This window comes from Centruroides vittatus, unplaced genomic scaffold (assembly GCF_030686945.1).
Source record: "Centruroides vittatus isolate TY-2023 unplaced genomic scaffold, ASM3068694v2 contig_926, whole genome shotgun sequence".
In the NCBI taxonomy this organism is placed as follows: domain Eukaryota; kingdom Metazoa; phylum Arthropoda; class Arachnida; order Scorpiones; family Buthidae; genus Centruroides; species Centruroides vittatus.
Genome location: NW_027122612.1, coordinates 3,805,953 through 3,823,362, shown reverse-complemented (window position 1 = coordinate 3,823,362; position 17,410 = coordinate 3,805,953). Strand labels below are relative to the sequence as shown.

At 30.8% G+C, this 17,410-nt stretch overlaps 1 protein-coding gene across 1 annotated transcript in view; it reads right to left on the bottom strand.

Moving 5' to 3' along the window:
- Positions 1 to 6,019: 6,019 nt before the first annotated feature.
- LOC136984681 (structure-specific endonuclease subunit SLX4-like) overlaps positions 6,020 to 17,410 on the bottom strand; it is a 32,001-nt gene continuing 20,610 nt past the window's right edge. Inside the window, exons 10-15 of the mRNA XM_067281757.1 lie at positions 16,322 to 16,473; positions 13,986 to 14,215; positions 13,198 to 13,645; positions 10,883 to 11,015; positions 8,441 to 8,530; positions 6,020 to 6,204 (exon numbers count right to left, since the gene is read on the bottom strand). Coding sequence (XP_067137858.1) covers positions 6,091 to 6,204; positions 8,441 to 8,530; positions 10,883 to 11,015; positions 13,198 to 13,645; positions 13,986 to 14,215; positions 16,322 to 16,473 — 1,167 coding nt within the window. The 3' untranslated portion in view covers positions 6,020 to 6,090. The remainder of the gene's footprint in view (positions 6,205 to 8,440; positions 8,531 to 10,882; positions 11,016 to 13,197; positions 13,646 to 13,985; positions 14,216 to 16,321; positions 16,474 to 17,410) is intronic.

Sequence of the window (17,410 nt, the reverse complement as noted above, 5' to 3'; positions counted from 1 at the left end):
CTAGGCCCATACACCGAATCCCTAATCTTATCGATATAATTAATATTAATCGTTCATTGCCAGATTTGAATTAGTACCAAAATTTATTGATTTATTAATTATTTGTCTCCGAGCTTTGCCTTCCCCGTGGAAAATTTTCTGCCGACACACATCTAAACCGTAAGGAATGATTAATTAACAACAATCTATAATTTAATTTGAATTTTCTTCCAGAAATTACTACGGTATTTCGTAAACTATTTTCTTAATTGTTATTAAATATTTGAACAACAAGTCTGTCAAATTTAACGACTTTCCACATCTCTGCAATAGTTTTACCCTACTCCGATAGCAGATAAAACAACTGAAAGATAAGAAAATGGCTTATCTTTTCTAATCTTCAACTTGAAAAATAAATGAAGATTAGAGAGACGTTCTCTTAGAAAAAGTGTAATATTTACTGAAGTGATTTAGACATAAATACAGTCGTTCTGATTTACAACTTTAAATTCAATTTTCTGTCCTGTTTCTGTGTTTATACATGCAAATTACTCAACTTTGGAGCACCGTCAACTGCTGAACGCTAAGAAATATACGACAAAATATAATACGAAAGTAGTCGGTACATGTTATACCTTTAATTAATTATCCTTATACGTCGGGAATATATTTTATATTCTTTGTAGGGTCTCCCGAGGCGTGAAGACCTTCCAAGTATGCCCAGCTAAATGCTACCAGGCAAATCAGCGTGTGTTTCCCTATGTTAAGGGCGGCTGGCTCCATGGCAGGAGCGACCCACTTTCCGAGTATGAGGATAGCCGGCATGCGCACTTATCATCACTTGGTTGCCAAATATCTTCGGATATCCTGGCTTATACAGCATTCTAATTCTACATGGTATACAATCTGAGCAGAAGTCATGCCGGCTCGTCCGTCGCCCGGACTACCGAGGGACGCCTATACTTTTTAGGCAGAGGAAAGGATAAGGAAAATAAACTACGGTCTCCGATCCGTCAGAACAAGGATCGGCCAACTTAATGTAGAGGGATTCTTTAAGGCCAAAATTGAAATCCTGGGTAGGACGATATCTGACCTTCTGGACATCGTCTTGCTTCTGGAGACTCACCTATCTGAGAGCTCAAAATCTAATATCTATATTCCTGGCTTTTGCAATGTCTGTTTTAGTCCTCTCCAAAGTTTGGTTTTGCTACTTTTGTCACCCATTGTTTAAAAGATGCTACAAAACCCATTCCTGATACTTTGCACTCTATTGGAATTCAGATTAATGATCTTAGTATTTATAATGTTTATAAACTTCCTTCTCAGTCGTGTCAACAGACATCTTTACCTGTCCCTCAGCACCTACTGTAGTCCTTGGTGACTTTAACTCGCATCACAACATATATTGGTTTGACCATATTGGTTTGACCATTCTTTGTATTTAATCTGTTCCAATTTCAAGATGGAATGTCCGTAAGGCTAACTGGAAATTTTCAAAGTATATTGATGATAATATTAATCTTATTTTACCTATCCCAAAAAATTACAATAGAGCAATAAACCTCATAATAACTCCATCCATCCATAATAAATCCATCCCCCGATGATATAGGAAATACTACACTCCTTGTTGGTCTGATGAATCGGAAAAATTGTTCCAAGACTACAATAACTCGGGAAATATCGACGTAGCTAATCGTCTAATACATTCATTGGACGAATCGAGGAAACAAGGGTGGTGTACAATACTTAATCAAATTGACTTCAAAAAATCTAGCAGGAAGAGTTAGTTCCTACTGAGGAAACTAGACGGTGCGGACCCTCCTCCCGTACAACATATCATTCACCCTAATCAAATTGCCTTTTGTATCTGTTCTAAATCTAAGATTTATTCTAACCCCTCTGACAGATATAAGGTAGAGAAACAAAGATTAATATTAATAAAGCTCGTACTGCCAGGCATCTCTCTTCTTCTATTGGTTTGGAAAAAATTGAAGATGCCATTAATCAATCACCCGTGCCCCAGGGCCCGATGGTATCTTACCTCAATTTATGAAATACCTAAGACAAAGAACAAAAATTTGGTTCTCGAAACTCTTTTCTTATATCATTAACTCGAGTATTATCTCTCCTGTTTGGAAACAAGCTAAGGTCTTAGCTATTCTGAAGCCAGGGAAACCCTCAGACGATCCTAATAGCTATCGTCCTATTTTCCTTCCTTGTATTCCCTTTAAAATTTTGGAAAGAATAATCCACAAAAGAATTTCTCCATTCGTCGAATCCCACCTGCCCATTGATCGAGCCGGCTTTAGGGCTAAACGCTGCTGCGCTGATCGGGTCCTAGCTCTTACTACTGCTATCGAAGCCGGATTCCAAGGGAGACTAAAAACAGCAGCGGTGTTCGTTGAACTTACTGCTGCGTATGATACTGTGTGGAGAGATGGCTTCCTTTTCAAACTTTCAGGTATTATCGACTGCAAGAAATACTATACTACCATAAGCAATATATACAGTATATTATATATTATAATAGTAAATGTGTTAAAAAGCTGTTTAGCTTTGACAATAGTCCATAGAATTATAATTATTTTGATATTTAAGAGTGAAAGTAATTATTATATAAAATTACACCATTGTTATTTTAAGTTTTATAACATTATACCGGTATAAATGTCACTCTAATCTAAATTAGTCACGACGTGTACAGTTCTAAATTAAAATAAATAATGCAATATACGATAAGTTAACGATTCAATGTCACTGTTGTAATCTTAAATTTATTTGTCTGCTCCTTGTTTCACTTTTAATTTACGTCACAGCTGATTTTGAATATGTAAGCAGCTTTCGTTCTTGCTCTGTTGTATAACATTTCGTAATCGAATTTTTTTTTTATTAACGAAAGTCGAAAAATTTGGAAAAAATTATAATTAATTTAGTATAGAATTTATCGTTTTTTTGAAGGTTTTAAAAGCCGATTGTATGGGGAGATAATGGGGTTCACGTGTCGTATTTCCAGTGGGGTCGGACTTAATATGTTAATTATTAGCATTTACAATTTTCAAAAAATAAAATTCATCAGTTTCAAAATGATGGTTTTTGTCATTTTATAATAAATAATAATACAAAAAAGTTTTGAATAAAATATCGTAACAGATGGCACCGCCACAATTTTAATTCTTTTGCCCGGGAAAGTTACACAACTCGTTGCTGGATTTTTTTTTATTACTTTAAATGAGGAAAAATTATTTTCCGTTTAAACCACTTCCAAGTAACAAACTATCGGATTAGATTATAAAATGCTTAAAACATGGCTTCCACGACGATGCGATTCCTCCCCAATGTAAAAATCGTCCCTTGCTGTAGGAATATTGTATTGACGTAAATATAACTTACGTAAAAATTCGCAGGGCTTATCCAGAGGTGTGCAAACGGCGCTGCTGCACCCAATTTATACCAAAGCAATCGGTTTTACTTTAAAATAAAGAAAGGAATAATAATGCACATCGCAAGGCTTGAGTTAAGTTTAAGTAACTAAAATAATTTTAAGGTAATCGAGTAACATTCTCCGAAAAACGACTCTGTACTCTTGAATCTGCCTCGAGCAGCACCCTTAATCTCAAAATCCTGGGTACTCCACTGGTTTATTTTTATCTTTCTATCAGTTTAGTTAAGATTTCTTCTTCACTAATCTCAACTTAATTTTTAAAAAAGACTTTTGTATTTTTAACAATTATAAAATAACAAAAAGCTTAATTTTGAGGATAGGAATGGGCTTTATAATAAATTGTAAATGTTAACACTTGTTCTTTGTAGTTGGAGGGTTTTATCTTAGTTATCTATACTTATTTCAATCCACTTTAGCGTTATTTTATAAGCTACAATTAAAAATATATGAAGATCGAAAGAAAGATGATGATAAAATCGAATTTCTGATCACAATAAACAATACTTTTCTTAAGATCGATCGGGATCTATCGGTTCCGCGAACATCACACAACTGATAATATCCTCGATTATAATACGACTGTACTTTGCTTCTTTAATTGTATCGATAATGTTAAAACACTTCAAAGATATTTTAAAATTATATAAATCTCAATTTCTGTTCACTGAAAATGATATGCCGAAATTGTAAATATAAGTATAAATGGTTGTTAAATATACTTAAATATAAACAAAGATTTGAATTAAGAAGTTTAAACGAAAGATTGGGCCAAAACCGTAAGTACGCATTATACACGATAATCACTTAATTTAGAGCCACTCCGTATTGATCATTTTCTTGCCAATCTAGAGAATTTCAGAAAGGGTCTTTTACACTGAGATGCGAATGTCAACTTCAAGGAATTGTGCTCTGTCAACCAAATATTTATCCCTTTCCATTATTCCATTTTCCTTGGCGTATTATACGAATATACGGTGTTATCAGTCTTTGATGTATGTAAAAAATATTGCAAATCATCTCTGACACTGCTGACAAGAATAACATGTCAGCAGCTACCCAACTAAATGTGTTAGGTATTACATATTTAGCTGCTTGCCCATAAGAAATATTCTGTTAATAAGTACAGAAATCATATTTTTAATTCATCCTCACGTGTTAAGTACTTCATCACAAGATTCTTTAAAATAGTGTTATTAGCCTACCAAGGTTACATTTAAATAGAATTGTTTAAAAGAAATTATGTACAAAAATTTTCCAAATTATTTAAACCTTTACATGATATTGTATTTTATTCTGTTGTTACTTCTACTTAATCTTGTTTTTCATATAAGGAAATAAGAAAATTTTAATTAACACCAGAATTATGACTCAAAGACTTATTTAAAAGTAAAAATTTATTTACAGATTATCATTTTGCATATCAAAGATGATTGTAAATTACATTTTATCTAACAATTATAAATGGGATGTTAATAAATAAATTTCCATATAATAATTTCCTTAATATTTAGCATTTTATTATTTTCTATCTGTTTGTTGAACGTGTCACCAGGAATGAAAATGTCGCGCCGAATTAGTCTGGAAGATCTTCGGAAGGAAAAAGACAAACGGGAAGAACTAAAGTGATGTGGACGAGTAAAAATCAACGGCCTGAAGGTTCTATACCTAGCTCAAAGACGAAAAGATCAGTAACGGGAAGAAGTTAATCTGGAAGGAAGATCTAGGCTACTGTTTGATTTATCTGTCCACCTCACTGTAAGTCTTCTTGCTTTTTCTTTCCACAAGACTTTCAAGAGCTAACTAATATTAACAAAGATTGTTATGCTTTGTATATACTTTAACAAAAATAAATTTCCCCATCATATTCCCTTTTACTAATGAATATATTAATAGTTGAGAGAGTAATATATAGTCAACTATTCAAAAGTTCTGTCCATTTTAACTATGACTATTATAAGTCGTTGAAATTTAATGAAATGATCGTTAAAATAATATATTTAATGATATACTTTAAAGACAAAATGATCGTAAAATAAAATTTGCATTTGTATTTTATTTATTCAAACAAACAGAACTTTTCCACTCTCTCAATATTAGGAAAATAACATAATTCTTTCATAACACTTTGTCAGAAAAAATGCAAACAAAATTAAGGCACATATTATATTATATTTAGAATTTCTGAAATATTTATAATCATTAATACTGTGCAGTTCTAAGGTTTTTTTTTATTATAATAAATTCACTAATATCTATAACAAAAGTTTTTAAATTTGACATTAAATTTATTTTATAATCATTATCGAAAGACTTAAAACAGTGGTAAATGACAGAATCTTAATTAATGATATACCGTATGTATAAAAATAATATCATGCACACCGTTATGAAATTACTGTACCCGACTCAATAATTAATAATTTCATTGATATAACACTTGAAATAATGGTAAAATGCAATACGAAATTTCCCGTAGACTTGTAAAATGTCTAAAAACTTATACCATTTTCAAACATAAAAAAAATAACAGTTATACAAGAATAATATGAAGGCGATGATGAATTTATGAAGTCTGATGATTACATTGCTGTTCACACAAAATTTTAGATAGTTATCTTAAAAATTCAATTAAAGTCAACATATTTACGTATTATAGGCACCATATTTCATTTGGATTTTTGTTTAGCAAGTCTTCCTTTAACCTTACTTTTATATCTTTTACTTCTTTGCAATTGCTTTTCTTTCACATTTCTTCCTTTAGGAAGGGTATAAATAATGCACTGTAAATAAAGAAAAATGTAGATTTATTTTATACTTCAAACAACTTTATAACTTTAAAATCTTAATTATAAATTTTTCAAGATTAAATTTTATTTTGTATTGTAATTTGATTTTTATTTGCCATATGTGTTTTGCTCAAAGACTAAGTAAATAATCAATCCCATTGCTTAGTTTTTATATTTTGGATATAATGTTTTTGGTTTAGTTTATAGACATAATGCAAGTACAACAGTGGGTAGTGCATGGCAGGTGAGGAAATTTCTATTTCCAAGCACAACCCTGCATAAAAAGAGGGAGGTGTCAATAGTTCAACTGCCATTACCATACCTCAGACTCCTGCAGTTTTTCGACTGTTTCTCTGCAAGCAACCCACCTGCAGGCACCATCTTTGCCAACCAGACTCATTGGACTATTACACTGCATTCTACTGGAAGCCCCTTACGGTTGTGCTTCTCCACTGTGGTTGTGGTAGGGTGGGCTGTGCTTTTGTGGCATACCAGAGATTCACTATAACCAGAACAAGCTATCTGACCATTGCTGCTTTTCAGGTAGAGATTACAGCTATCAATACAGCAATCAGCTAGGCCACACAACATTATGACCACACCAACATTGTTATCAACACCAACTGTCTCTCTACTATTCCCATCATCTAATAGTAATAAACAACATCCGATCGCATCCAATATCAGACACAACCTAAGCAACACCACTAACCTCTTCTATATTACTTGGACACGTGACCATCAGGGCAACATTGGTAACAACAGGGCTGATTGTCTTGCCAAAGTGGCAGTTACCAATGACACCTTGGACACTTTCTACAACAAAATCAGTCACACCATCATTAAAAAAACTGCTGTATGAAGATGTAATACACTGCTGGCAATGCAACTGGACAAGGAACCACAACACTACTACATATAATTACATCCCAAACATCAACAATTACTACAAGTACAACTGGATTAAGTAAGCCCAGTAGCCATCTCTGCCAATTTCTCACCAACCATGGAAAATTCCCCTCCTATCTCTACAGGTTTGTGATTAAAAGTACCCCCTGTGTGACATTTGTAATGTGGAGGACAATGCTGACCATGGACTTTACAGCTGTGTGTGTCTGGAACATGAAAGGTTAAACATCAAACTCTTTGCCTCAAAGCACAACATCTCCTGGCCATGTCACCACAAAGGCTTTCTGGAAAACAAAGAACCATATACAACCTTCGAAGCTCTGATTAAAAGACCTGGTGTTCTTGTTACCAGCACCTCCAGCCAATAACTTACTCCTGTTGTCAACAATAGATCTGTTGAGCTTCATGTACATTTATGTAATCCTCTGCGGTCTCTAGCTGCACTTGCCCTATATATATGTATTATTGTTCTTTCACATTTATTTTATAATTATCTTCACTGTCTCATTTATGTTTTATTATATTATTGTACTCTTATTGCATTTCATATTTTATTTTCCATTTTATTGTATTATATTGTATCTATTATTGTATTCCATTTTACTAATTTGTACCCAAACTGACTGTATATACGTTCTTTACAAGTCATTGTATATTGAATCTTAATATTTGTGCCATTTTGATTTACTTTTGTATTTACTAGTTTTAATATCTTATCATTTGCTTACTCTGCTTCACATTTTGTAATCGTGATACAACTGTCATTTTACTGTATATATTTAACTCGACAATGCTCTGCAGTACCGAGTATGTACATTGTACCTGAATAAAAAATATTGATTGATTGACCTCAGACCCCTTTCCATATGCATTTGTCGTATATTCAAGCAACATAACTTTCTCCTGCCCCGTATCTCCACTAATGAATTTACGCAGACTCGTTGGCAATGATCAGGATAAATTCTCCACCTTTGAAGAATTTTGAGTCTATGCTGTACTAATTTATAGACCATCATCCATGAATTTTTTAATATAGAATCTTCACAATGGTTTATACTTTAGACCAAAAAAATTAGGTAGAGAAAAGGCATCACATACATCTTACATTTCCATCATTAAAAGTTTATTTTATTTCAAAACACACAAATTATTTTTACTTAATTCCTTATTCAGAATTAATGTGAATTATGATACTATTTCACTATAATACACTTCTTAAATCGTTATCTCTTTAATATTTTTACAGAGATGATGACATGGTGTTTGAACTTATTAATAAACTCAGAGTGATCATTATAATTTATAATAATTAAATATTTACCTCTTCATCAAGATAATCCATTAAGCACTGTAGAGAAATTTTAATTCCGGCAGATTTCATTTTTTTGTGAAGTTCTGAAACTGGAAATGGCTAAAATAAAATTCTAAAATTATATTATTTTAATGGGAAAAAAGTTCTAAAAAAACAACAGCAGAAAAATAACTGCTTCGCCTACATACAAAATATATTTGTTAAGACAATTTATTGAATTTGAAGTGTAGAAGAAAAACTATAAAACATCTGTATACATGAGAAAAATATTAGAAATATCATAAATTTCCTGTATGTAAATTGAAGGTTTTCTGCTTTAAAATCAATTTGAAAGCAGGTGCAGGCTAGATCTTTATGTGCAAAATTACCATGCAATAGTACTATAATAATTTTTCATTTATTATAAGTCTATTGCAACAAACTGCATAAAACTGACATTTTCATTTTAGTAAATAATTATTTGTATTTATTCTTTCAGATATATAATTCACATTGGAAGAAGGTTTACTGTACTGTATTTTTAATGATCTAGTTACATTTAGAATAAGGAAACTTTTTATTAAAATGAATTTATAAAACCTGTGAAAATAATCATTAACATGGTGCAATTTAGTTAAACTCCAAAGGGACTAAAACTTGCCTCTTTTTTTTTCAAAAGAAATAAATTTAAATAAAATTAATCTAACAAATTATTTCTTTTAATTTTGTATTTTATTTGTTACTCTAATATTACATTAATAATACGATTATTTGATTTTTTGGAATCAGATTACAAAACAATTACATTATAATCTAATGTAATTGTTTTGAAAAACTGGGTAACTGTAATTAATTATATCATCAAGAAAGTAAGAAATAAGCTTTTTAATTATAAGAATCAGCTTTATTTAAATTTCTTATTTTGCTGCCCATTGTTTTCTATTCAAACTTTCTTTCACACATTTTTATATTTTATCATAAGTAATCTTTCAAGTATTATTATTCATATGATTAAAATTGTGAAGGCCCGAATATAAGAATAACGAGATTCGATTTAAATTTTTTATTTTATTTACCAACCGAGTTTCGACAGTTAGGGTTAAATCAAACACAGAAACAAAAAACGGAAAAACACCCGACAAATTTTCTCGTAAAAATTAATCATAAACCATCGTTCCCACGGTAATACTTCCTTGTAGAAGATGAGTTAACTGTTGAAAAATAATTATATCATGTAATTCACCATTGGTCAAAAAGGACTTCCACCCTTGACGTACTTCACAAAAATCTCGAACCCGAGATCCCAAAATAAAAGGAAAACGAACGATGACGCAGAGAGAGAAAGAGTTTCGACAACTGTCAAGTGTATGTGTGCCGTGGATTATCATCTCCCGCCGTTGAAGCCGTCCATCCCATCTATCTACAGTCCATTGACTCTTATTTTCAAGCGAACTCTCGTTCCTCGGACTTTGTGCAAATCTCAGGATCACTAAGGTATTTATCCTACTCGCGATGTTTTGTTAACTCTCTCTCTCCAATCACTCGAGACGCGGTTTAATAATTCGATTCGATGATATAAATACTTCCAAATATGTTAATTGATGTATTCCCTATCAATCTCAAAATAAACGGGTATTTTTGTTTAATATTAGAAGAGTGTGCGTTTCTTCCTCCATTGCCACCATCTGGCATCCCACGATTCGGAAAATAACGCGTATCTATCCGCGAGAAGTTTGATAGATTGGTGTCAGTTCCTGACGTAAACGGGATCTTACGATCCCAAATCCGTAACTAATCATTGACCGCTCAAGCCTTAATCATCCTTTCGACAACCGAGGTCGGACCTCAAGGTCTTGTGCCGTTAAGTGGTAGAGAAGATAGGAATCATCCTCCATCTCCTACCCTCGGTTAACCTCACAAAATCATTTGTTTTAAATATATGCTTGTTAAAAGTTAAAGGTTGGACTATATTTATTAATATTAACTAATATGAAGAATGATATCAATTTACAAATATATGTGGTGCCCGTCCCCCACGCTGATATGACTTGGTCGAGTTCGATGTCGTGCGCAGGCAGGAAAAGAGATGGACGGTTAGAGTTAGAAAAAAAGAAGCAATGACATAGCATGAACGACGTGTCCGCTTCAAGACAATTAACATCTGTTAAATAATTAGTATCAAGATGATTTGTTTAATGTTCTTCGTTTTGTAATGTAAAATATACATCATTATATGTCATAAGAAGCTCTTCATATTCTTTCTTAAATTGTGTTCTGCATACGCTTCTTAACGCCCAGCCAAGTCATCTATAGACACCACATATATATAATGAAAATAATAATTTATGATAATTTAATGAATAGAAATTATATATTCACACATTTCACGGGATATAAATTAATTATTTTGTCTTATATTAGTTAATTTTAACCAGTATTAAAAGTGTTAATTTACAAAGTGTTAGCATCTACCTTATATTCAAGAATATCTTGATATAATTCTTTATCCTTTCGAATGTATGATCTCATTTTGCTTTGGCTGTCCGAATCTTTAAAATCATGGATATCTTCAGTGAATAATTCTTCTGATGCAGCACTACCATCACTACGGTTGAGAATTTAATTCAAATTAAAACATATAAAGTTAAAACAAGTTTTTTTACAAGAAAAAAATTTATCTGTAATCATTATGTCAAAATTTACTTAAATATTTAAAGCTAATTGATTAATAAAAAAAACTTTATGATTAAAAGAACAACAGCAAAATTATTTATCAAAATTATATTAAAATTATTTCATTATCATTTTTAAACCAAAAAATCATGATATTTACAAATACTTCATTACACGAGTTAATTTTCATAAAATGTGTTTTCAACATTTTGGTTACTTCACCTTTACACCACACAGTTCATACATAACTCATGTAGCTCGCATAACATGGATTCCTCAAGTTGTATGGGGTTCACTGTATTTTAATCAAAGTTTAAGTAACATTATAGTAATCCAATAAGAAAATATGCTCTTAAAATTTTCATAACTGAATTCTTCCTTAAAATTATACTGTTGAATTATATTTCAATTCAAAAGTTTTAGTACTTAATATATATATCAGGGCATGCGGTGACATTTGATGACAGGGAAGCTGAGCTAGCCCTGGATAGAATCATTGGAAGCGTTATACGATATTTTGGTGCGTAGCATCCACGAGCTAAATCGTGTGAGGTTGGTATTCTGTAGAGCACATGCACAAATGCATATAATCTGGCTACTTTGCACGATTCAAATATTTTTGCCATGGAAGTTGTCCCGTATTCGACAATACAGCACTTCCATTGGGAATATGCATATTCAAATATACAATAGCAATCTTATCATTGTTTTCGCATGTAGTATAGAAATTTGTAATAAGATACATAATGCAGTTATAATAAAATATTAATTTAAGTAATTCAAAGTATGTTAAAATATGAAAATAATTGCACAATATGTATTTATATTTTAGAAAATACAGCACTGGACAGTACACCACTGATATATATATATATTTGTAGTTACTTATGAATTTGAGACCAGAAATGGAAACCTTAGGGGCAAGAGGCCCCAATTGACTATATAAAAACTTCCAGTTTGCACCAGAATTAATGTTATTTCAATCCAAAAGTTTTCCCCTGAATGCAGTTAATAGATGATTGGCATGACTCTGTTGTTAAAGGAAGAGTATGCTGTACAGGGGCAAGCCATTACTAATTTGAAGATGGAGAGCATATATTTTAAATTAAATAAATTAAAAATTGCAGCCTGGCATTGTGACGATCTCACAATAAATAATCATTTGTTTTACGTGGTACAATCCAAAAGTTCGGGGAATGCAGTAATCTATGACAACAAAAGCATGCATTTGAAGTTACAGCGTATGAAATGGATTCTACCAAACCACCTCTATGTGTTCAGGTTAACTTCACCCATGTCATGTGATGTGATTAAACCGCGAGCGCTGCTGTTTTTTTCCGGAGATAGTTACCTTTGTCCTGCGATGTAATCAAAGTGGAGTTTCAAGAACAACGTCCAACATTAAATTTTGTCAGCGTTTAGGTAAAACACCTACGGAGATTTTAAAATTGCTAAGAAAGGTGTACGGTGATTCTACGGTGAAAGGTCATGGTGAAGTTGAAATGTTGGAGGTTGTTCTTGAAACTCCACTTTGATTACGTCGCAGGACAAAGGTAACTATCTCCAGATAAAAACAGCAGCGCTCGCGATTTAATCACATGACATGGGTGAAATTAACCTGAACACGTAGAGGTGGTTTGGTAGAATCCATTTCATATGCTGTAACTTCAAATACATGCTTTTGTTGTCATAGATTACTGCATTCCCCAAACTTTTGGATCGTACCACGTATAAATATTCCTGAAATAATTATCAAGGCCTAAAATTTTCTTTCATAAAATTACACAAAGAAAAAAACTTGGAAATTTGATAATCTTTCCAAACAAGTATTTGATTGTTTTTAAATAGGAAAAAATAAAGGTGCAGAATGATAACTATATTGTTTATTTGTTATATTGTTTTGACTTGCAATTTTGTATAATGGATATAATTATTGAAACTTCAAATATTTATAACAATAATTATATTTTAGATAATATTCTTAATACAAATACTTATGTCTACATTTTAAATTTATTGAAAAATAGTAAAAACAAAAAATGTTATTCAGTGATTTGTCCTATGGTAGTATTTTTAAATTACTTAATAATATAAAATATGAATTGATAAATTACCTGGAACTCTGTGACAAGTTTAAATTAAAATTTAAATCTTCAAATTTATTTTCATTTCTCATATGAATCTGATTATTCTCAGTTTTTAAAACTTCCACATTGCACTCTTCTACCGAATTATCAATTAATATTGTTTTATTAAGGGAATGTTCTGTTTCCATGTCAAACTTTTCATTGCACTCTTCCTCTAACGAATCATCAATAAATACTGTTTTATTAAGGGAATGTTCTTCTGTTTCCATGTAAAACTTTTCATTGCATTCTTCCACTAATGAATTATCAGATAATATTGTTTTATTAAGGGAATGTTCTGTTGCCTTTTCAAGCTTTTCCAAGCCAAAATGACAGCACTTTTTATCTTTCTGGCTTTCTTCTTGATTTGTGGCAGATGTTTCAAAAAAGTTAGGTTTGGAGTCACTTGCTAAACTTAAATTTCTGTCTTCGATACCTTAAAAATACATGATAATTTGATATTTTTATAAATGATTCAATTAATATTGTAAAGAATATTTGTCAGTTCTAAACAGATAAATAATTATATTATCATATAATTTATATAATCTGCATTACTAAAAACATTTTGTGAAAAGAATAAATAATTAATTTTATGACAGAATTTTTTCTGATATAGTTACTAGCAATAAGACGACAACTAATAAACATTATATTTTTAAGTATTTTTATTTAAAGATGAATAACACAATATCTTAAAAGGATTAAATGAAATGATTATAACTGTGATTATTATTCACAATTATTTTTAATATAACGAAATCTAATTTTTTTACCTTGTTTTTGAGATAGATATTCATACACATCATCCATTTCATCATTTTGACTTTCATTATCATATATTTCACTATTTTTAAATTTATTAAAGTTATCATCATTGCTGTCAATTTTCCATATAGAATTTAAAATATTTTGTAATTGATGATGTTCATTGTCAATCATTGACTGGTTTATATTTAACTGTCTTCCTAAGTTTAAGTTTTTAAATAGATTTTGTACTTGATACCTAAAAAATAAAATCATTTCCATTTTACGTTACAAAATAATACTGTTGAAATAATTAAAGTACAGTAGATCCCCCTATAACAAGGGGTTAAAAAACACGGATTTGTATAACATGGCTAAAAAATTGCGATCGGGTTTGTATAACATGCTAAGAGAGACTCGTATAAACGGTAAAACGTCATCGCCGACTCGTGTTGCAACAGGATTGGTCAAATATGGACCAATAGCGGATATTGTACAAACCGTTGAGTTTAAACAAGCACTGGACCTAATAAAAAACATTTATTATTCAACGGCCATAAAAATTATATTTTTATTAATGATGTTGCCAAAGTTAAGTTATTTTTCTGCGAAAAATTCACTGATCAGGAAACACGCATCTGCCATTCGATGAGCTACTCGGCGACGAAAACAAGCTTAAGCAATGGCGTCGTCGAACGGTGCACACTCGGTAAGTAATCCTACAATTTTTTGTTTATAGCATAGTTTTATATGGATTATTCCCAAAAAATTATACGTGATTTGGAAATGTTGAGTCAAATTAGTCTAGAATCGATTAATTTTATGGAAGAAAACCTTTCAAACAGCCGTAGCCCCTAAACTGCACACGTGCCGGGCTGTAATTGGCTCGTGTATTTAAGTGACTCGTACAGCACGGATTCATATAACACGGAACGTATCTACCGTGTTATAGGGAGGGTCTACTGTATATGTGATGCAATCTATGAAAAGGTATCTTAAATCAAATAAATAAATGTTAATTTAGAGCAAAAATAGGTTTCAATGCCAAATTTTTACAGTATAATTAGGCAATATTTAGCTTTACATATTCCTCTTTTCTTCCAGATACTTCTAAATTAAAAATTAATTTATTGCAATTATTAAAATTAATATGAGATGGCAGTATATCTGCCTACTGCCAGTCAAATTAAGTAGTAACTAATTATTAACATAGCATAAAAATAGCCTGATAATTAGGCTGCAATTAAATTTGGGTTTGAGTTGATGTTATATATACGATTATTAATAAATATAAAATATAGAGAAGTCATAACAATTTAAAATAATGATTTTAACTATTTTTACATGCAATTTTTATACTATTTTAAAGTTGAATATTGGATTGTTTCTGATAACTTTTTAAATTTTTTACAAGTCTACAAATAAGCAATCTAATTGTTTGTTCTTCAAATATAGATATAATTAAAATCTGCTCATTATCATTGATATAAGTTAAAATATATTAATAAAAATATTTATGGGTTTGCTTATTGTAATCAGAGTTTGGTTATCATCATTTTCCTTAGGTAAATATGCAAAACTTAAGCTGTCTTTTAATGCTATTTGCCTCAATATGTGACTGATAAAATACAATCTTTACTTGTTATCATTATCAGTCTTAACCAGTGTTTTAAATGTTAAACATTAATCAATGTAATTGCTATTTGTTCACAACAAAATTGTTTAAAAAATTGTTGGTATTTCTTACTTCAGTTACAATATACACTGGATGAATTACTGTTAATTTATAATAAATATAATTAAGAAATCTTCAAACTATATATTTTTAATTGTTTAACATATTCTTCTAATGTCAGAGTCAACAAAGCCAGAATTTCCACTAAAAGTAACCTTATTTACTTAACATGCTTAAAATCAGTGATTGTTATCAGTGTAGATAAGTCTCAAAGTGACTAAAAAAGTAGATTTTACCATATATTTTAATTGATTCAATATAAATAATAGTACTGTATATAAATACTTCTTATAAATGTATCTACCAGTATTTTAAATTATACATATCAAATCCAAAGACTAGGGATTACTATCCCCAATAAAACTGATAAATAATGATACATACACATGAAAAATCTATAAGATTTAACATGGTACTTGACAAGACCATAAAATAGTGTATAAAAGGTGTATAAAATGAGGTACAACAGATATTAAAAATATAATAATATGCAATGCACAACACAAAACATCATTATAAAGCAAAATTTCAACAATAAAATATATTTATGCATGTATTCTTAAAGCATTTAACATGAAATATTAATAAATTTCTTTCATTCATTATAAATTTAAAAATTTTTAAGTTTACCTGTTTATTAATCCTTTTAACTGTGTTGTATTTATACCACAAATATTTGAACTTCCAGAATATAAAACTTCTAAGAAAGCTAATGCAGTTTCATATGAAACATCAGTCCAACTTAGTTTAAATTTTTTCTGATCTTGATTGCAATGAAGATCCTATTCAAATAATTAATGAAAGTTCATAAAAATAATTAATTAAACTGTCATTTTTACAAAAAGCTTAAAATAGAAAAAAATTCATATGATATACAGAATATATACAAGGTGTGACAATTTAATTCCAGTGTACACTAGTAGCTACTGTCACCTTCAAAGTACTCTTGCATCTATACACTGATTTAAACGACATTCCAATTTCTGGAAGCAGGCCCAGAACTCATTTTCCAGAGTACTGTTGAGCAGCTGTCTCACATTCTGTTGAATACCAGTTATATTAGAAAATCTTTGTCTTTTCAGTATAGCTTTTACATTAATTTTGAAAATAGCCAGAAATTACAGGGAGCTAAGTCAAGTGAATAGGCAAGATGATCTAATTGGGTAATTGCTTTTATGGCCAGGAAATCTCACAGTAAGTGCAATGTGATTTGGCGTATTGTCATCATAAATGATCCACTTGTCAGGCCACAGTTCGGGTCTTTTTCTTTGAACAGAATCTCAATTTCTGCAGTACTTCTAAATAACATTGTTAATTGACTGTTTGTATCTGTTCACTTAATTCTTGGTGGACTATTCCCTTGGGATCAAATAAATGCACCAGCATAGTCTTAAACTGTGAGTGTGACATGCATGCCTTTTTTTAAGAGGATTTCTATTGCCTGCTCTGACATTTTGTTTCTGGGTTGTACTGTAATGTTTCAGTAGTGCTTTGCCGATTTTCACACAAAATTTAATATTAATATGTTGCTCTAAATTTTTATCCTCCATTTTTTATGCTAAAGAGTACACGTGGATAACTATTACCTTCCCAATAGCTAATTAACAACTAGATCTATTGGCTTGAAATTTACACATGTATTAGTTCAAATATGTTCGAACACAAATTTGCATGTCATTTTGATATAATTATGTCACTGGCGACACTACGCAGCCATTC